This window comes from Spinacia oleracea, chromosome 4, assembly GCF_020520425.1.
Source record: "Spinacia oleracea cultivar Varoflay chromosome 4, BTI_SOV_V1, whole genome shotgun sequence".
Classification (NCBI taxonomy): domain Eukaryota; kingdom Viridiplantae; phylum Streptophyta; class Magnoliopsida; order Caryophyllales; family Amaranthaceae; genus Spinacia; species Spinacia oleracea.
Genome location: NC_079490.1, coordinates 100,792 through 121,947, shown reverse-complemented (window position 1 = coordinate 121,947; position 21,156 = coordinate 100,792). Strand labels below are relative to the sequence as shown.

The 21,156-nt window shown below is 38.3% G+C and overlaps 3 protein-coding genes across 4 annotated transcripts; 1 reads left to right on the top strand and 2 right to left on the bottom strand.

Annotated features, from left to right (window-relative positions):
• Nucleotides 1-337: 337 nt before the first annotated feature.
• Nucleotides 338-2,829, top strand: LOC110790430 (transcription factor Pur-alpha 1). The gene is made up of 5 exons (XM_021995208.2): nt 338-999; nt 1,103-1,150; nt 1,859-1,999; nt 2,078-2,326; nt 2,411-2,829. Exons 1-5 carry the CDS (start codon nt 706-708, stop codon nt 2,561-2,563), a joined length of 885 nt encoding a protein of 294 aa, XP_021850900.1. The 5' UTR covers nt 338-705; the 3' UTR covers nt 2,564-2,829.
• Nucleotides 2,830-3,876: 1,047 nt separating this feature from the next.
• On the bottom strand, nt 3,877-16,456 carry LOC110790429 (2-oxoisovalerate dehydrogenase subunit beta 1, mitochondrial). The gene is made up of 13 exons (XM_021995207.2): nt 16,072-16,456; nt 15,862-15,973; nt 15,525-15,560; nt 15,374-15,433; nt 15,230-15,287; nt 15,052-15,149; nt 14,128-14,217; nt 13,967-14,035; nt 13,809-13,895; nt 6,333-6,428; nt 6,162-6,239; nt 5,756-5,842; nt 3,877-4,159 (listed from the first exon to the last, which is right to left on the bottom strand). Exons 1-13 carry the CDS (start codon nt 16,344-16,346, stop codon nt 4,124-4,126), a joined length of 1,182 nt encoding a protein of 393 aa, XP_021850899.1. The 5' UTR covers nt 16,347-16,456; the 3' UTR covers nt 3,877-4,123.
• A 209-nt stretch (nt 16,457-16,665) lies between these two features.
• Nucleotides 16,666-20,745, bottom strand: LOC110790428 (YTH domain-containing protein ECT4). 2 transcript variants are annotated; one of them, XM_021995206.2, is made up of 9 exons: nt 20,501-20,745; nt 20,278-20,363; nt 19,983-20,121; nt 19,787-19,872; nt 19,154-19,693; nt 17,799-18,380; nt 17,473-17,685; nt 17,233-17,379; nt 16,666-17,142 (listed from the first exon to the last, which is right to left on the bottom strand). In XM_021995206.2, exons 1-9 carry the CDS (start codon nt 20,526-20,528, stop codon nt 17,014-17,016), a joined length of 1,950 nt encoding a protein of 649 aa, XP_021850898.1. In that variant the 5' UTR covers nt 20,529-20,745; the 3' UTR covers nt 16,666-17,013. The 2 variants fall into 2 exon arrangements, with proteins under 2 accessions (XP_021850898.1, XP_056683252.1); XM_056827274.1 differs by lacking the exon at nt 20,501-20,745 and having other exon boundaries at nt 19,983-20,096; nt 20,278-20,354.
• Between the last annotated feature and the right edge of the window lie 411 nt (nt 20,746-21,156).

The following is a 21,156-nucleotide window of genomic DNA, read 5'->3' as shown; positions in this document are numbered from 1 at the left end:
AAAGTTTGTCATGATTATAAAGAAAAACTCACTTGAAATGAAGGACGGTCTAAATACCTATTATTAACAAACAACAATACCTATTTTGAACGGTCCAAAGGATTAATAAAGATTTTTAGCCCGTTAACCCAAATAAACAGTGAGCGATCTCTATTATACTTGTATAAGAGAACGCTTGAGATAACGTTAAAAAATTATTACTATTTATTACTTAAAACTATTAAACACAAAATTTGCAACATAAAATAAAATCAATTTACAGAACCAAAATCATTAAATACTTAAATTAGGAGAAAACATCAATAAGAGAGTAAAAAAAGTAATTAGCCAATACGTCAATAACGCCTAGTAGTGAAAAGGGAGGCGTAAAAAACGCAAAGCTGTTACTCCACTTGTTATTGTTAGTGCGAGTTAAAAACAGGTAGGAGTCCCAAAACCCTAATTATCATCGTCACTCTCACTCATCATCATCTTCTTCTTCTTTTACGCATCCCAAATTTCCAACAACAACTGTTGCAGTTGTTCATTGCGTCTTAACAACTTTTTCCGATCTGCGGCCGCCGATTGATTGTGGTGATTATTTCCTGTTTACAATTCTGCATAATATTTAAAAGTAGTAGTAGTATTCAAGTGAGCCGGGGACGATAAGGCGCACAGTAAGGAATCCTCGACCTTGAGGATTGATTGGATTGAATTGGATTTGGGATGGAGAATAACTCAGGAGGAGGAGGAGGAGTTGGAGGAGGAGGAGGAGGAGGAGGAGGGAATGACGTAGAGCTTCTGTGTAAGACTCTTCAGGTAGAACACAAGCTATTCTACTTCGATCTAAAAGAGAATCCAAGAGGTCGATACCTTAAGATTTCTGAGAAAACATCCGCAACTCGTTCTACCATCATCGTTCCTTCAAATGGAATTTCATGGTTTTTGGATCTCTTTAATTACTATGTTAATTCTGACGATCAGGATATTTTTAGCAAGGAGTTGCAGCTTGATGCTAAGGTCTAGTTCCCAAACCCCTCTCTTTTATTTATTTATTTATTTATTATTTAGTAATTATTATTGTTGTTATTATATTTACCTACTGCTTTCCTTCCTTCTGCAGGTCTTTTACTTTGATGTTGGCGAGAACAGAAGGGGCCGCTTCTTGAAGGTACCCTCTAAGTTAACATATTGCTATTTTTTTTTACTAGAAAGATGTTCAATCATGTTAAAATTTAGGCTAAATTATTAGTAAGTCATAAAAGATACTTGTATTTAATTTTACATTTGCTCAAATTGTCAGAACTCAGAACTTTTTTCCCCCCTATATCTGGTGTGATTATGACTTATAAGGGACATCTGGCCTTTACAATTTTATCTGTATATCTATAGGGGCTTGGTTTGGATGGAAGTTTGTTACTACTCCGGATGTTTGACGCGCCAAAGTTCTGAACAAACCTTTAGCATTAAACTAGATTGTTCTTTGAGTTGGTTTCTTATAGCTTGATCTGTTTTCTAAAAGTGCAATGCAAAAGGAGGGGAACCGGAACCCTATAGAAAACAATCAAACAGAAAGAGGGAAAGTCGGGTTCCAAGGGTTGCCACTTCATATATTGGGGACTTATAGGAATGAAGGGAATAGTAATACACACCTAGACTTGCTCGAATTCCCCGTTGTTTGTTTTAATTGGCAGGAATTTGTAGGTTTCCTTTGTTTAATTAGCCAATTATAGAGGAATTGGGGTCATCCTTAATCCTGCTGGTTAGGGAAGAAAGGTTGTAAACCTTACTGCAAAAGTTGTTTTTTTCCCTTTCCAATCCATCTCTACCAAATAAACTGCGAATGTTTTTGTCGAAAGGGTAAGTTTTATTATTACAGGTATCTGAGGCTTCCATGAGCAGAAACCGCAGTACTATCATCATTCCTGCAGGAAGCACCAGAGATGAAGGATGGACAGCATTTCGTAACATCTTGGCTGAGATTAATGAAGCTCTTAGGCTTTTCATCATGTCCAATCAGGTTTCTTTATCTCGATAAATCTCTTGTAATCTTGAGTAACTTTATGTTCTCTTGCTAATTTTACCTGTCTAACAACAGCAAAATACTGAAGCTTCAGAACGACTTGTTGGGCTCTCTGACGATGTTGGTGCTGGCTTTATTGCTGGCCACAGCACTCAATCTACACCTGCAACAGAAATAAGTGTGGACAGGTCTACTGCTGACCTCCCTGTTCAGGATGAAATTAGTGGCAACTTGGGAGCTTCTAAAGTTATCAGAGTTGACCAGAAGAGGTTTTTCTTTGACCTCGGTAACAACAACAGGGGGCACTTTTTGAGGATATCTGAGGTATATTACCAACTTTGTTTCATGGTCTTAATCATTTGTTCTGTATCATCATCTGAACCTTTGGAATTGGGTACTTAAATGCAGGTAGCTGGTCCTGATCGTTCATCCATCATTCTTCCATTGTCTGGACTAAAACAATTTTATGAAATGGTGGCACATTTTGTGGACATCAGTAAAGACAGAATTGAAGGAATGGCAAGTGCAAACGTCCGGACGGTGGATCCTCCTCAAAGATAATTGCTCTTCTCAGGATGAGTTGATTTGAATTGGGTTTCAGAATGTCAATGCTCCGTAGCATATTCTCGGTTGCAATTTGTGATCAAGTAGTGGTAATTTGGTACTCAGATGTTCTGTTACATTTTTTTTTAATCTTAGCTTTTCCCTGTTGTATTTTGATCCTGACAATAATATTTGTCCGACTGTTGCATTAAGCAAAGAAAATTTGCTTTTATTGGCGAGGTATATTCATATTGGGAATAACAAAATTATTTTCCATTTCTGTACTTGATGAATGTTAAATGTAAATGCTAGGACGGAACATTCTTGTAAACCTCTATTTGATTTCTGTCATGTGTAGTGCTTAAAAGTCCCAAGTCCATAATTTGAAGTATTAGCTGTTGGCTCACTTGGCTGCAATCTAGACTTTTGAGACTCACATCTGCAGAATAGTGAGTATAATTTTGTGATGGAACTTTATGTTAGATTGCCGAATTTGACATATCACACAATCTTTCCCTGAGATGGGCATGTATACACATGTCAGATGTGGTGCTGCATAAGACTAGTTGTTTTTTTTTTTTTTTTTTACTCAAGGGAGCTGTGAAGTTTCTCTGATGCTGTAAAATTCTTCATGATTTCCTACTAGTTGACGTTGATAATGTTGAAGATTTTCTTAAGAATATTTCCCTTTGAATATCGTTTAAAATCTGAGTCATATATGTAGTAGAACATATAAGGTGCACAGTGCAACCTCCACATTTTCCCCTAACATCTGAGGAGAAAAAAAATGTGGTAAGACCAACGGGCATAAAAATACCATTTGGTGCACAATGCACCTTATAATTTGCAGAGCTTAAAAGTTAGAAGGCAGTGAGGACAGTATATAGATTTACACAAAGCAGGCAAAAGTTTCTTCTACACTTAAGTACCTGTTTGCCAAAAGTGAGTATCTGGTTTTCACAACATGGTTGCGCCTTGATCCTGGGAAAAGGAGCATAAGGCGTACACATTTTGTAGGTGCCACGGCTAAGGCATCAAGATTCAAGACCTGCGCCTTGAGCCTATACAAGGTTTTCAAAACTAAGGCTAGAGGTTGAAACTTTAGCCATCAAGATTCAAGACCTGCGCCTTGAGCCTATACAAGGTTTTCAAAACTAAGGCTAGAGGTTGAAACTTTAGCCATCAAGATTCAAGACCTGCGCCTTGGAGCCTATACAAGGTTTTCAAAACTAAGGCTAGAGGTTGAAACTGCAAGTATACCGATGCTACATTCTTCCACTGCTAATAGCAGCAAGGGGGTTAATAAGTTAATTGATGAGTTTCAGAATAGATGATGAAGTACATAACATGGCATTTGGCATTTGGCATTTGGCATTTGTTGTCCAAATCTTCTACACAACCAATTAACAACTTAACCACATAATATTAGAAGTTGTTAATCCATTTTGATCATATTTAAAGATCTTCTAATTAAGAAACTTAAACTTCGCCTAAGACTTAATTAGTTACATACATGATACAACAGTACAACACAGTTGGACAAACCCTTCACGATCACATTCCAGTATAAACTTAAACCTAGTAATTCACTGTGGATTTGATTGCATCCAATATCTGCAAGTCACATGACCATCTTGTGTGTTAGCATCCCTTAAAATTAGCAGCACAACACAAATAGAAGGGAAATTGGGGATTGAACGGCAAATATAAACATCGGCATTAGTCTCGTAGCTCTCATACAAGAGATGCCTCCCCTGCTTTTAAAACACGGAGGCCACTAAAGAACAATGGAGTAATTGATATCTAATCACAGTGACACAAACGCCCATTACATACTAACATATATGTACTTTTTTATGGCAGTGGAATTACATTTGAGTTTATGTGCGGAAAAAATAGGCGGAAAAGCAGTTAAACTTTAGCATTAAAATAAAAATATACACTACTTATCATACACTTGACTCTCTGGCCTGTGCATGTGGACTGTGTGGGAAACGGATGTAGTGGGGAGAAGTCTTCCTGGGATGACTCTTTGGACCTTAATATTTTTGTCGTTACAATTCAGATAAACCCCAACGAAAAATTTCATTCTTTAAGAGAAACCTCAAACCATCTCACCCAAGGCCTCCAAAAATCACTGCTTAACAAGTTTCTCTAAGCCAACTTCAGCAGGTACTGATAATACCTATGATCCTTGTCGCATATAAAATTTTCTCTCATAATCCTCTCACCCATTTTATGCACCTACATTACATTTCTTGTTAGATAATTCTCTCACCCATTTTATGCACCTACGCACTACACTACATTTCTTGTAAGATGGTCATTTCAATTCATCTCTTAACTCTAATACCACAACTCCCAAAATGCAATAATTCTAGCTAGCTCCTATTCATTCTTGAAAACATACTTCGTATGATGTTAGGCACATCGCTTCATAGGAAGCACTCTCATGGAAAATCATCTTGATCGATGCAAAGGGATGTCACTTATGATTGCAACCCTCACTCTCCCTTTTACCACCTTTTTGGGACTTTTCTCATCACCCCAAAAATGCTTACAAAAACTCATCATACACTAATAAGTAATAACTCCTTTAAAGTTGGGATCAGTGCTTTTCGCTAAAGCAAATTGTATTAGTTGTTAGATATGAAAATAAAAAATAATATATGAAAATTGTGGTATAATTCTCCTTAATTAAGGGGTTTAATTATTGGGGAATTTTGAGGGAAGGGGAGGGGAGAAGAGAACGGTAAAGTACGAAGGTTATCCATTTTCTATTGTTTCGGATAACAATTAAGGTAGGATAGAAAGTGAAGGGAACAAGGATTTGAATTTTCTTTCCCTTTCTAAACCAAATCCTCTTGCATATGGAAAGATTAGAAAGTCCTTTCCTTCTCCTTATCTTTCAACTACTACCTAAGTACAAGAATGAAGTATGTTCCTTTATCCCTCCCCTCAATTTGAGAATAGTAATAAAAGCACATCTGGAGAACATGTGGAATCCATCTCTCTTTACTACTTCTATTATATTATTTTCTGTTTCATTTTCCTCAGTTCAATAATCCTGTTCCAACAACATCCTAGTAATATATTACAAGATTACTAAAATAGATATTATATTCCTACTTGTGGGTTACACCACTTAAAAGTTATAAAATCTCCTCTTAGATACATAATAAAAGAGAAAAGGTCAATCTAACAACTTGCCTTGTTCTTGGTAGGCAGATAGAATGGTTCAAATACAAGTGGAAATGGTGTGTCAAAGCCGCAAATCCGAGCAATAGGAGCTTCTAACTGCAAAAAGTTAAGACGAGATGGTGAGATAAATTAAGTCTCGTGAAACATTACACTTAATGTGCTATCGTCACTCCCTTTCTACTATCAAACAATAATCTTTCCCCAATCTTATTACTACATAGCAACTAGCAAGTAAAAAATGGGAAATTACCCAGATTGAAATATATAAGACAAAACATTACTCCGTATTATATAGATCTTTTCAGATTCGTTTCGATGTGTATTTTTCAAATTACCCACTTCATGGAGTTAATACAGAGAGAATTTTCCTTCTTCATAGAAATCATGGCCTCCCCTTAAATAGATAACTAATTACCCTTAAGAAGCAACGTTCGACAACAGATGCAGCAATTTCAGCACCAAAACCTCCTGTTACTGGAGCTTCATGACTAATCTGCGAGTTGTACACCAATCAGAAAAAGTGGTCCTGAATCTTGTGTTGTATAATGTACTCCAAAAATAATTTAGAATACGCGAATAGACTTACAAGTAACCTTCCAGTCTTTCTGACAGAAGCTTCAACAGTGTCTTTGTCCCAAGGTATGAGAGTTCTCAAGTCTATAAGCTCACATGAAATTCCATCCTGCAAAATGAGCATATAAAATTCACTAAAGAGATCCAATTCTCATTTCTTAGCTACACCAATGCATCTCTGTTTAAATATCAGCACAATAACATTTATTAGATGGAACATATGATTCAAACAAAAAAAGTATATGTGATATTAAAGCTTCAGTCCCAGTCGACTGAGAGTAACTAGTCCAACATCTCCATAGCATGTGCAACTGTTTAAGCCATAAATTGCTTCTTCAGGCTAAGTAGTACAGTGTGGGAAAAAAATCATATGTACAACTTAAAAGTAAATTAAAAAAAAAGTATATTTTTCTGTAAGTGTTATGTGTGCCTCGAATCTTCCTTGAAGGATGTTAGGGTGTTATAGTGGAAGGTCTGACTTCAAATGGACATATCTCATGATCTACTCATTAGATTGAGTTGATTCAAGTTGGAGGTGAAAGCTTGGCTCAATAGCTTTCCAACGCCTGGTCATAAGCTCATTTTGGATGAGAAATGAGGGGGTTATGGCTGTTTTACGAGAAGCTTTCATGCAGCAGGGGAAGTTCGGCAGATCTGCTGGAGGTTCGGCCGAACCTGCTGGAAGTTCGGCCGAACTCTTAGGTGGTTTGGTTGAACCTGAAGTCAGTAGCTTTGATTTTGGAGGTTCGCCCGAACTTTGGTTAAGTTCGGCCGAACCTGACCTTGGTTCGGCCGAACCCTTTAAAGGTTCGACCGAACTCTGCGGGTAAACTGTTTTCTTCTCCGCAAGGTTCAATCGACGTGGCCTTTTCTTGTCCCTTAGATTGGTTTGATGTCTAACACTATAAATACCAAATGTAATGAGATTTTCAGAATTAAGAGAGAGAAACACAAGTGAGGTTGAAACCCTAGATCTAAGCATACATAGAATTCTCTCTTCTTCACCTTTGAGAATTCCTCTTTGTAATCCTTTCTCCATTGAAGAGTAATACAAGCTCCAAACCCTCCCCCATGGTGGATGTAGCTCATTGAAGAGTGAACCACCTTAAATCTTTGTGTGTGTTTTTAATTTCTTTAATTATTTCTTCTCATTATTCAAACATCAAATTGTCATACAAATCAACATTCAAGCCTAAAAGGTCCTTCATTTATAACAATTGGTATCAAGAGCTAAGGTTGTGTTTGGGTTGTTTGTTTGATTTCTTGGGGAGTATTGAATACTCATGTCGACAATGAAGTTGGATATTGAGAAGTTTGATAGGTCAATTAACTTTGGCCTTTGGCAATTGAAAATGAAAGCTATTTTGATACAAAATGGTGTGCACAAGGCTCTTGAAGAGAAGGATAAGAAACCCACTACCATGTCGGAAGAGAAGTGGGAGGAGATTGATTTGAAGGCTTTGTCGGCTATACAACTTTGCCTCTCGAATGAAGTATTGAGGGAAGTTGCCAAGGAGGAAACCGCCGATGATCTATGGTTGAAGTTGGAGGCTCTTTATATGGCTAAAAGTGTCACCAATCGTCTACTACTCAAGAGTAGGCTCTATGATCTTCGGCTTAAGGAAGGTAATTCTCTTAAGTCTCAATTAGATGAGTTCTTTTCGATTGTTATGGACCTTCAAAATATTGATGTTGTTTTAGATGATGAGGATCTTGCAATTTACTTGTTATGTTCATTACCACCATCCTATAAACATTTTCGTGAAACTATCTTGTATGGTAGAGATGACTTGAGTATTGATGATGTTAGAGATGCTTTGACCCAAAGGGACTTAATTGATAATTAATTAATTTCTAAATCATCAAATAACTCCAATGATGGCTTGTTTGTGAGGAGTAGAAATCATGAGAAGACTTCTACTAGTAGTGGTGGTAATGGGGGAAAGAATAGGGGTCGGGTCCAAGTCAAAGAAACCGAATCCTAACCGTAACAAGTCTTGCAATTATTGTCACATTAAAGGCCACATTAAGTCGGAATGTTGGAAGTGGCAAAAGAAACAATCGGGAGGTGATGGTAAGTCCGAAAAGGGCAAAGAACCTCATGTTACCGCCGAGGCTAGCTATGATGATACCGATAGTGATAGTGGTGCATTGGTTGCCACTCATGGAAGAATCAAGGGTAAGGATGAATGGATTTTGGATTCGGGTTGCTCGTTTCATATGACCCCCAACAAGGATCTCTTTAGCTCTTATGAGGAGTATAATGGAGGTAATGTCACCATGGGAAACAATGCAACGTGCAAGGTGATTGAAATTGGGACGGTAGCCATCAAAATGTTTGATGGTATTGTGAGAACCTTAACTAAAGTTCGTCATGTTCCGGAGCTAAAGAAGAATTTGATCTCTCTTGGCACTCTTGACACTAACGGTTGTAAGTGCATAGCGGAAGGTGGAGTAATGAAGGTTGTGAAAGGTGCTCTTGTGTTGATGAAGGGTACCAAAGTGGGTAGCTTGTACTCATTGCAAGGATCCACCATGGTAGGCTCGGCAAATGTTTCCACGGGTACTATGAGTGATAGTGAAACCAAGTTATGGCATTTGAGACTTGGCCATATGGGGGAGCATGGTATGTCGGAGCTTAGCAAGCAAGGTTGTTTTGGAAGCTTGAAGCTTGGAAGCCTTGGCTTTTGTGAGCATTGTGTGTTTGGTAAACACAAGAGGGTTAGCTTCAAACCCGCCGTACACAACACCAAAGGGATACTTGAATACATCCATTCGGATTTGTGGGGTCCCTCTAGAGTTCCTTCGATTGGTGGTTGTAATTATTTGCTCACTATAATTGATGACTTTTCTAGGAAGGTTTGGGTGTTCTTTATAAAGCATAAAGATGATATCTTTGATGTGTTCCATGATTGGAAGACCATGATTGAAAAGAAGACCGAGAAAAAGATCAAAACCTTGAGGACCGATAATGGTCTAGAGTTTGTAGAGAAGAAGTTCTTGAAGTATTGTCTCAAGCAAGGCATTGTGCGGCATCGAACTCGTGCGGGTAGACCTCAACAAAATGGGGTTGCGAAGCGAATGAATAGAACTCTCTTAGAGAGGGCTAGATGTATGCTTTCACAAGCAAATTTGGGGAAATCTTTTTGGGCGGAAGCCGTTTCAACGGCTTGTTACTTGGTGAATCGCTCTCCTCACTCGGCTCTTGACTTCAAGTCACCTCTTGAGGTATGGTACGGAAAACCCATTGATTATTCTAGTTTAAGAGTATTTGGTTGTCCAGCTTATATTCATGTTAGTGATGGTAAACTTGAACCTAGAGCTAAAAAATGTATTTTTGTTGCCTATGGTATAGGAGTCAAGGGTTATAGAGTATGGTGTAACCAATCTAGAAGAGTCATAACTTCTAGAGATATTGTTTTTGATGAAAATTGTATGATCACTCCGGGAAAGAAGCTTTCTATTTGCAATGATGTAGGTTCACACCATGATACCGAGGAGGAGGTGGAGCTAGATGAGCATTCACATGAAGATGGTCCCTCATCAAGGAGACCTCGTGAAGCGACACCACAAGCTCAAAAGAAATCTATTGCCGAAGAAAGAGCAAAGAGAACAATCAAGCCTCCAAGTAGATACATTGAGGAGTGTGATTATGTCCAATATGCTCTCTCCGTTGCAAGTCAAGTGGAGACCGATAATGATGATCCTTGTTCATTCAAGGAAGCAATGTCTCTAAATGATGCCGACAAGTGGTTGATGGCCATGGAGCAAGAAATGGAGTCCTTGCACAAGAACAATACTTGGAGCTTATGCAATGCACCGAAAGGCAAAAGAATTGTTGGGTGCAAGTGGGTGTACAAGAAGAAGGAAGGTACACCGGAATCGGGTGGTCCCGTCTACAAGGCAAGAGTGGTTGCAAGAGGTTTCACACAAATTGAAGGCGTTGACTTTCATGAAGTATTTTCTCCGGTTGTGAAACACTCATCCATAAGGGTGTTGCTTGCCTTGGTAGCTTTGGAGGATTTGGAGTTACACCAACTTGATGTGAAGACCGCATTCCTCCATGGAGATTTAGAAGAGGAGATCTACATGAAGCAACCGGAAGGTTTTGAGGAGAAAGGGAAGGAAAATCATGTGTGTCATCTTTTAAAGTCCTTGTATGGCTTGAAGCAATCTCCAAGGCAATGGTATAAACGATTTGATTCGTTCATGTTGGCACATGATTTCACAAGGAGCTCTTATGATAGTTGTGCCTATTACAAAGAACTTGTGAGTGGTTCCTTCGTCTACTTGCTCTTATATGTAGATGATATGTTGGTGGCTTGCAAGAATATGATTGAGATTGACAACTTGAAAAAATTGTTGGCAAGTGAGTTTGATATGAAAGATCTTGGTGAAGCCAAGAAGATTCTTGGTATAGAGATTATTCGTGATAGGAATGCGGGTGTTTTGTATCTTAGTCAAAAGAGATACATTGAGAAGGTGCTTGAGCGCTTCTCCATGGTGCATGCAAAACCCGTTTCCACTCCATTGAGTTCTCACTTTAAGCTCTCAAAGGAGCTTAGTCCTCAATCCAAGGAAGAAGAAAAGTCCATGACTCACATTCCATACACTAGTGCGGTTGGAAGTGTGATGTATGCCATGGCGTGTTCAAGACCGGATATAGCTCATGCGGTGAGTATGGTTAGTCGGCATATGTCAAGACCGGGAAAGGTCCTTTGGGAAGCCGTGAATTGGTTGTTGAGGTACTTGAAGGGTACCTCAAACGTTTGCCTTGAGTTTGGTAGAAATGCAAACGGACTTGAAGGCTTTTGTGATTCGGATTATGGAGGTGATTTGGATGATCGGAAATCTACTTCCGGCTATGTCTTACTTTGGGTGGTACGGCCGTGAATTGGCAATCAACGCTACAAGATGTTGTAGCTCTTTCAACTACGGAGGCCGAGTTTATGGCCATTACCGAAGCATTCAAAGAAGCAAAGTGGCTCAAGGGTCTTGTAGGAGAGTTTAGTCCATGTTCAAGCTTGGTGTCCGTGTTTTGTGATAGTCAAAGTGCCATACATTTAGCTAAGAATCAAAACACATTCTACAAGAGAACCAAGCACATTGACATCAAGTACAACTTTGTTTGAGATGTGATAGCTAAGAAAGAATTGCTCTTGAAGAAGATTGGTACCGAGGAGAATCCCGCCGACATGTTGACAAAGCCTTTGCCGACAACTAAGTTCACTTTGTGTGTGTACTTAGTTGGTCTTTCTCCATGGTCGATGTAAGCCCATAAGGGCTTGTTGGGAGTGTGTTTGGAGTATAGTTTGGTATTACATTATGAGGAAGTGTGGAGGATTCAAGTCAAGGTGGAGAATTGTTATGTGTGCCTCGAATCTTCCTTGAAGGATGTTAGGGTGTTATAGTGGAAGGTCTGACTTCAAATGGACATATCTCATGATCTACTCATTAGATTGAGTTGAATCAAGTTGGAGGTGAAACCTTGGCTCAATAGATTTCCAACGCTTGGTCATAAGCTCATTTTGGATGAGAAATGAGGGAGTTATGGCTGTTTTACGAGAAGCTGTCATGCAGCAGGGGAAGTTCGGCCGAACCTGCTGGAAGTTCGGCCGAACTCTTAGGTGGTTCGGCCGAACCTGAAGTCAGTAGCTTTGATTTTGGAGGTTCGCCCGAACTTTGGGTAAGTTCGGCCGAACCTGACCTTGGTTCGGCCGAACCCTTTAAAGGTTCGACCGAACTCTGAGGGTAAACTATTTTCTTCTCCGCAAGGTTCAATCGACGTGGCCTTTTCTTGTCCCTTAGATTGGTTTGATGTCTACCACTATAAATACCAAATGTAATGAGATTTTCAGAATTAAGAGAGAGAAACACAAGTGAGGTTGAAACCCTAGATCTAAGCATACATAGAATTCTCTCTTCTTCACCTTTGAGAATTCCTCTTTGTAATCCTTTCTCCATTGAAGAGTAATACAAGCTCCAAACCCTCCCCCATGGTGGATGTAGCTCATTGAAGAGTGAACCACCTTAAATCTTTGTGTGTGTTTTTAATTTCTTTAATTATTTCTTCTCATTATTCAAACATCAAATTGTCATACAAATCAACATTCAAGCCTAAAAGGTCCTTCATTTATAACAGTAAGTTATAAAAGTAGTTATCTCCCAACAATATCTCATTATCTCCCAACATACTCATGCCTTTTATTTGTTTATTAGATTCTTAAAATTGCATGCACCAGCAGTCCTACCCCGGAATGAGTAGAAAAATACTCAAAACTAATATTCAAAAGTAAACAACATTCCTAGTTGGCTAGTTTCCTACTATCAGCTAAATATTCATTATAAAAAGACTTAAAAAAAAAATACTACATAAAAAAAGAATAAAATATTCTGCTAAAGAAATAAGAAAAGAAGTCCTGAAGTGTAAAAAATTTATTCAAATATTCTCTCCCATTAAATTGTACGGAAGGGAAAATTCTATCATACGACAATTAGACCCGCACGCTTATAAGGTACAGGGTGTTGGGGTGTGAAACAACGTCGCATTCATAAGATGAGTGTTGGATACTTGGATGTGTGGCCATACAAAGATCGGTTGAGGAATGAGGTGATTAGGACGAAAATAAGGGTTACACCAATTGAGAAAAAGATGCGGGAGAATCGACTAAGGTGGTTTGACCATGTAAGACGGAGACCAAATGATACGCCGGTTAGAAGGGTTGAAGAGTGGCAAAGTGATGAAATTGTGAGAGGTAGGGGAAGACCAAAGCAAATATGGAAGAGGGGATTGAGAGTGATATGAGTCTATTCGGATTTAAGAAATATGGCGTTACATAGGGCGAAGTGGAGGGAGATAATATTTGCCGACGACTCAGCATGATTTCTTTTTTCTTTTTTCCTTTTTCTATTTTCCTTTGCAAACTTCTCCCAATCTTATTTTTGTGCTTATTACTTTTTCAAAAAAAAAAAACGTTTGTGCCTTTCTTTAAACCGACCTAACTTGTTTTCTTGTTCCCTAGTTTTTCATGCCTCGTTACCTGCACCTTCACTTTCTCAATTTTGCGTGTTTACTCTCTTTAACATAATCTTTTGTAAAACCAATTGAGGTTGGCATGAGTGGTTAAGGGCCTCTTGCTCCTTAACCAAGGTCTCGGGTTCGAGCCTTGGGAATGGAAAAAACTTCAACTGGGAGGGATGCTGCCCATCGAGGTACCCATGCAAACTCCCGCGGGAGATTAGTCCACTCGCCGAAGGCGGTGGGAACTCCTCGTAGTAGAACCAAAAAAAAAAAACATAATCTTTTATACTTTTCACTTCAGGTTTCGCAAACGCTTCCTCGTGACGGGTCATGTTAGCCGACCCCAAATCATTTTGGGATAAGGCTTTGTTGTTGTCGTATTCTCTCCCACTATAATAGTACTAACGCCCAAATATTAACTTGATTTATAAAACCATTAACACAACTCTGTTAACCTGAGAAACATACCTTTTCAGCCTCAATACAGGCTTCCTCCATGACAGACAGTTGAGCTCCCCAACCAACAAGTGTAATGTCACTCCCTTCTCTCATAACCTATAAATCGGTTAAACATCTTTATTATAAACAGATTTTGGAGGCAAACATTAGAAATAATGGAATTATACCTCTGCACGTGACAAAGGCAACATGTAATCACTCGCAGGAACCTTCTCCACAGCAACACGGTAAAGAGACTGAAACCACCAACGCAGCATGCTATTAATTGGGCTCTATCAGGTAAGCTATGAAAGCTAATAACACATTTTAAAAAAGAAAAAAGACATGCCTTAGGTTCAAAGAAGACAACGGGGTTTGGATCGCGTACGCTTGACAAGAGCAACCCTTTTGCTTGTTGTGGGCTTCTAGGCACAACCACCTAATAGAGAAATTATTGATTTCAACAGATTTTAACTTCATAAAGTACACACTACAAACGTAGTACATAATTACATACATGGGCAGGACCCACACCACACGAGCATAAATGTATTAAGAACTCGATGGAAGTACATATCCATGTGACTTGTGAGTATGATTTGTAAGCATGCGTATATAAATGGTACAAGGAAAAAGCATCAAACGCAGAGTCCCTACTGGAAATTTGGCTGACCATCAACCAAATTATTTAAAACACCATGATTAAATGATTTAGCAGCATCGCCTATTTGCGATTATAGTGTTGCTCAGGTGAGCCGTACTTATTCACGCTCAACCAAATTTATCTGAGCTAAGACTATATTGAACTTATCAGAGACCACATACCCTGTGAGATCCTTTGGAATGTGTTAGCATATATCAGATGATATGCCAATAAATAAAAAGACGGCTACCCCACAAAATATTCCTATAATACAAGGTTACTTCAGAGAGACGACCACTCAACAACTAATATAGATGAGACTTCAGACTCTTGTTATAGTTGAGCCAATTAAAAGTTCACAATTGGAAAGTTGAGCTAAAAACAACACGTAATCAAGTAAGCCTCCGTGTTCTACTTTTTGGATGACAGAACTTTAATAAATAAAAAATCAGTAAATTCACTGATTGAAAATAAGAAGCAAACATTCAATAAATCTCGAGGGAAAACAGATTGGTGAACAAAGAAGACATGTAAGAGACAGGTAAAACTGATATAGATGCAGAACTAGGTATGCATGTCCATGTATGTATTTGTAGATGACAATGCCCACCAAGGGTAGAAAGGACGCACTTTGATACCAGGAACATGGCAAAAGAAAGCTTCAGGAGATTGTGAATGATAATGCCCACCATGGCCAACAGCCCCATATGGAGCCCTTATTGTTAAGCCTGGAACAACAGAAGGAAAATTCAAGGATCCGCAGAGAGAAAGATTTGAGGGAAAAAAGCATAGAGGTATAGACACTTACCTCCACAATTAAATTGATTCCCACTTCGATATCTGAACTTAGCAGCTTCATTGACAATCTAGAAAGCATAGAGTTTGTTAAAAGAAGTTGATGACTTACTCCTTAATTCCTTATTAGTTATTGATGATGGGAATAGATGCATGCCTGATCAAAAGCGGGATAAATATAATCGGCAAACTGAATTTCCGCAATAGCTCGATTACCCTTGAATGAGACAAAAGAGTAATGTGATAGAGTGAGACAGAGAGAGGTAAAATTGTTATTTGGTATTGAAAAAGTAGAGTGGAAAATTGACCATAGCCGCGAGACCAATGCCAAATCCAACAATGCCCTGGTGATATTGAAAAGAGGAAGAATGCAAAAGGTTAGTAGCAGAGATATTGAATAAGAATGAAAACAAGTAGCAAGATATTGAATAGAATGAAAACAAGTAGCAGAGATATTGAAGGAAAACAAGTAGCAAGATATTGAATAGAATGAAAACCAGTAGCAAGATATTGAATAGAATGAAAACCAGTAGCAGAGATATTGAAGGAAAACAAGTAGCAAGATAGATAATGAATGAAAAGAGGAAGATTGCAAAAGGTGAGTAGTGAGTAGCTGAGGTATTGAATGCAAAAGGTAAGTAGTACCTGTTCACAGAGAGGGGTATTGAAAACCCTGTTTCTACCAAATCGTTGAGTCAATCCAATAGTGCAACGGAAAACCCCGCCAAAACTGACATCTTCTCCGAAAACATAAGCACTGCCATTTGTATCAAGTAATCGAAAACATAAGAATCTCAAGTGATTATAGAACCCTAAAGTAGAAGAAATTGATGAAATTATGAAAATTTGACTAACCGAGGATCGGAATCCAAGGCGATATGAAGAGCCTGATTGATGGCTGAGAACAGATTCATTGATTTTACGTCTCCTCCTTGATTTTCATTTTCATTTTCATTGATAGGTGGTGGTGGACCTGGTGGTGACGGTGACAGTGATGATAACAGTGATGGTGATGATGATGATGATGAACACGAAGCAATTCCTCTTGCAATTCCTCTTCCAATTTCTCTTCCATTTCTGCCAATTCCAATTCCTCTTCCTCTTCCAATATCTCGTAGAACGTTCATCATCGCTTTCGTTTCAGTTCCACAATTGGCAATTTAGCACAATGAGTCTGAGAATGGCAATTTACTCGTCTAATCTGTCAACCACTTTTTCATTTATATATTTTTGTTTTTATTTTTATTACTTTATAATAAATCTCCACTTGATTGTATTTTGGATTATCTGATTTTGTAATCTTATCTGACAACTAATAAATAAGTTATCTGTGTGAGATAAACATGCCATGATGCCAAGTAGACGTACCAGCTGATTCAGATTACAGATTACTTAGTACTTCGTATTAATTAAGATCTAAAACACTTGATTTGACTTTCTGGATTCAGATTATGTGTTAATGGAAAATGTGATTTTATTCAATAATTTTCAAACAACCCTATTATATATTTTGAGAAAAAACAAACAGTGACATGAATTAAAGGCGGAGACCTATAACTAACTCTCTAACAACAGCATATCAAAATCAAATCAAGGCCAATACGATGCTTTGACCCAGTCTTATCTAGATTCTTCTCCAATCAAGGCATATTTCTCTATCTTCTTGTGCAGTTGTGCTTCAAGGATGCACTTAAATGTCTACTTTTCTATTCCAAGCTTCCCAGCAAAAGAAAATGGAACTCTTTGCAAAATTAAAATTGCTAGCAGCAAATCTTCGCAACTCCAACATTTTCATTTTCAAACACCAGTGTCCGAGTCACCATTCGACTCAACACCCTTGCTCAAGTCTAAGCCAACCTCAACTGACTTGTGCACTTGTTCTTTTCCATCTTTATTTTTATCCCCTGAATTCTTCCCTTCCCATACCTGTATACCAAACAAAGCCTGCTTAAATATACAACAAAACCTGACTATTAACTAAAAAACTGACAACTTTACGAGCAGTAGCACCCATACCTGCTTATGAAACTGTTGCTGCTTAGCCTTCTTTTCTTGGATAGTCTTCTGACGCACCTCATAAAACCCAAAGTCATCCAAAATGCAAGTTTTGCTGGTGTGTTCCTTAAATATTTTAAGCATTTCAAGACCTTGCTCCAACTTAACCTACACCAATCCCAAATTAAATAAATACTTTAACAACGGAAAAGGAGAAAGAAAAACTAGATAGCATTCATATCCCACATACATACGGCATACCTCTTGAGTATCTCGACTATTTGTCACCGGTTTGTTCTCGTTGTTTTCAAGGATAATGAGCTTCAACAAGCTGTTAGGCACATCCTTCACCATGTGCCACTTAACTGGGAAATTACCATTCCACTTGTCTTGCTGCCAGTACTCAACATTCTTCTGAAAATCAACTGGACCCACCATTTCCGCAAGACCAACAAACTGCCCGCTAGTATTCACCTACACATTACACATTAATTTTCTCTAGGATTAGTACATTCCAAAGTACCTAGGAACAGAACAAAACAAAACAAAAATTACAGCCATTAGGAGGAAGTAACCCAAACTCTTACCGAGAAAAATAGAAACACTGGACATCCACTAGACTTCTGCTGAGCTTCCTTGTATGCTAAGTCAAGCTTCTTGTTGCCATTTGGGGTGCTGGACCATACATTGTACTTAATACTCTTATGGACGTCATCCTCGCTGTAGGACTTAATGACAAAGAATTTAGCTTCCGTATAACTTTCCATGAAATCAGGACAATTATATTCTTCTCTATCAGGAGTCATATTCATATTTGCCTTCTCATCCTGGTTTCCGCTGCTCTGTCCTCTATCAGCTAATGCAACAGGAACAATGCTCCTTATGCTCTTAGACGCCTTCGCTCTGGGTCCCCTGTTGAGCTCATTTAACCCATCCATATTCTCATTGCCATAACCCAAGAAACCATTACCTCGACTCTTGTTCTTGAACCTGTTATCAACTGCAAACCACGCACGTCCATTTACACGTGCATCATACCCATTATTTCCAAAGCCCAAACCTGCTCTTACACCATTAGCATAATGACCATATAACTTGTTTGGATACATCCTGTTGATATACCCTTGAGCCATCCCCATGTTACTCATTGGCCTTGGTTGATGTAAACTCTACAAAAGAATAAGAAATTAATTAATTGATATACAAAAGACTATTTTTAAAGCCATTGAAACAGTAAAAAACAGTTCCTCCATAGCTACTTATTCTGGCTAATCACAATCACAGGGTAGGAAGAAAAGTTAAGCATGTAAATAACCAATAACTTCATGACTGGTCAATGCTTTTTTTTTACATTAAGGGGGAAGAAGGCAAGCCAGGACCATACAAAGCAGTACCGAACCAACATAAAAGACTCTCCGTCAAAAAAATTAGCCAAATGAATTATTACTTTAACTGTTCAAAAAAGTTCCTGAAACTATAATAATTACAGAGTACAATCGAATTCTTATAATGCCACTTTTTGAAAGAAGTGTTGGAGAGAAGGTGAGACTGAGAGGGACAACTATTATAAAGGATACTTGGAGCATTTTGCATTGAATATTTATACAGATTGCCTAGACACCGTGACAATTAATAATAGACAGGAGTATTACTGATTGGTCAAAGCCTGTGGTCTTGCACTAGGATAAAAACCATGTCAGCATAACTTGCACAAAAAGAACAAGTCTTTAAGATCCTAAGGTTGATCACTACCCAATTGGTTATGCAGTCATACACTTATACTGCATCCAGAATACAGCAGAACTATGTCGTATCACTCGTGCGTACTAATATAAGAAGCCGGTCCCTCTATATAGCATTCAAGGTTGGAAAAAGAATTTGAATCAATTAATGAAAATAGTCTTAACAGAAAACATAAGAAAACAAGGCAGGCAAAATGTACCATGACACTAGCATGAGGCTGCAATTTGTGAGTCCTAGCAGATGCAAGGCCATTGCCATTTGACACCGATGAGGGATATGAATTGTTAGTAACAGGCCTAGGGTGACCATCAGCAAAAATAGGGGCATCTAACCAAGGAACTGGAGACCTAATTCCATCAAAAGCAAATCTTGGATCTTGATAACCAGAGGCAGCAAGTTTCCCATAAGGAGGCATGTTGTATGTTGAGTTTTGATATGCAGGCCTGACAGTTGAAACAGTATTGGCAGTTGAAACAGTATTGGTAGGCTCAACAGAAAGAGGTGTGTGTACAGCAGGGGCAGAGGACACCGACACAGCTGGTGGTGGATTAGTATAGGTGCTACATGTGGTGGTGAGAGGAGGGTAATATGGGGCGGGATACTGATATTGTTGATGACCAAAGAGATGGCTTTCATGTGGCATGGATGGAACAGGTGAAGGTGAAGGGGAATAGGGAGCATAGGGAGCATAACCAAAGCCGTGATGATACATAATGGAAGCAGTGTCACCATAGACAGCCTGAACAAAAGGAAGTGGTCATTGGTCAAGTCAATGAAACTGGCACAGCACTATTGTAAGTTGACATGAAAAGAAAAGAAAAGAAAAACTCACTGGAGACATCTCAAGACCAACTCCAACTCCATCTTGGTTGATATATCTAGAGTAATCATCCCACTCATTGCATGTTCCATCATAACCTAAAAGTAATAAACATAAGCTAAAAGTAATAAACATAAGCTAAAACAAACACAAACATATACATAAACAAAAACAAAAAGGAAAGAAAAGAAAATATGAGATTTTATACCACCATAGTAGTAAGCCGTATGTTGATGATAAGTATTGGGAACGTAGCATAGAGTAGGATCCATAAAATCAGGCAGCACCGGTGTCACACATCTCTCATTGTTTGGAGTGTTCACTGTTCCCATTTGAGAAGTAGGAAGCTGAATTCAATTTAAAATTTAAAATTTAAAATTTAAAATATCATACTTAATAAATTAATTACAGAGTCTAGATTCTGGGTTCGAAGCTGGAATTCAAATTAAATCTAAAATATCATACTCACTTAATATTACAAAGTAAACCTATAAATTAATTACCTTTTTAATGGAGTCAGAGTCTAGATTGGTGGTTTTGGATTGAGACTGAGAATCCAAGGTCAAGTTTTGCAGCAATCCTGCAGCTTCTAAAGCTTGAGTCAAGGAAAATAAAAACGAAACAGACTCAAATTATCAAAACCCAAAATCAGATCTGAAAGCAAGCAAGCAAGAGAAAGATACGAGTATAATAGATTGAAAATTAAATGAATAATATAGAGGATACGATCAGCGGGAGGCGCAACGGAAGCCATGGGCAGATCTTGGGAAAAGCTTAAACCCTGAGAATGCGAAAACAAAGGGTTTATGAATCACAGGATATGGATTTAGGAAGGATATTGCCTATTGGCTGTCAGCCGACCGGGAAAATACTTAATACTCGACGAGATAAAAAGGATTCTGGGTTGTGGGTTTTGGGTTTTGCGAAGAAGAGCGGCTTAACGAGCTTTCTTTTACTCGTTGTGATTCAAATACCTCCACGGAGATACGTACCCCCACCAAATTTAACACACTCTATGACTATGAGTCTATGAGTGTTTGGTTTGCGAATTTTTTGTATTTTAAATTCATAAAGACCTGCTGGTTAATACGGAGTATGTGGTGGGTGATGGTTTAATAAGGTCTCTTTTTATTACCTGTATTTCATATATATTATGTGTTTCTTTGATGATTTTTAAAAGTTTGAAACATAAACCGTAACCCCCGTATGAAGTTAAGGAGGTGTGTATGAGGTTAAGGAGGTGTGGGTTTAGCTTATACCTGAATCAAATTTCAAACACATTTTTATCTTAATGTCATTCTTGATTTCAACCTCGTATAACTCTACTAACCAACGAATTTAAATTATAATGGAGTATTAATAACTGGAGTACTTTGTCTACC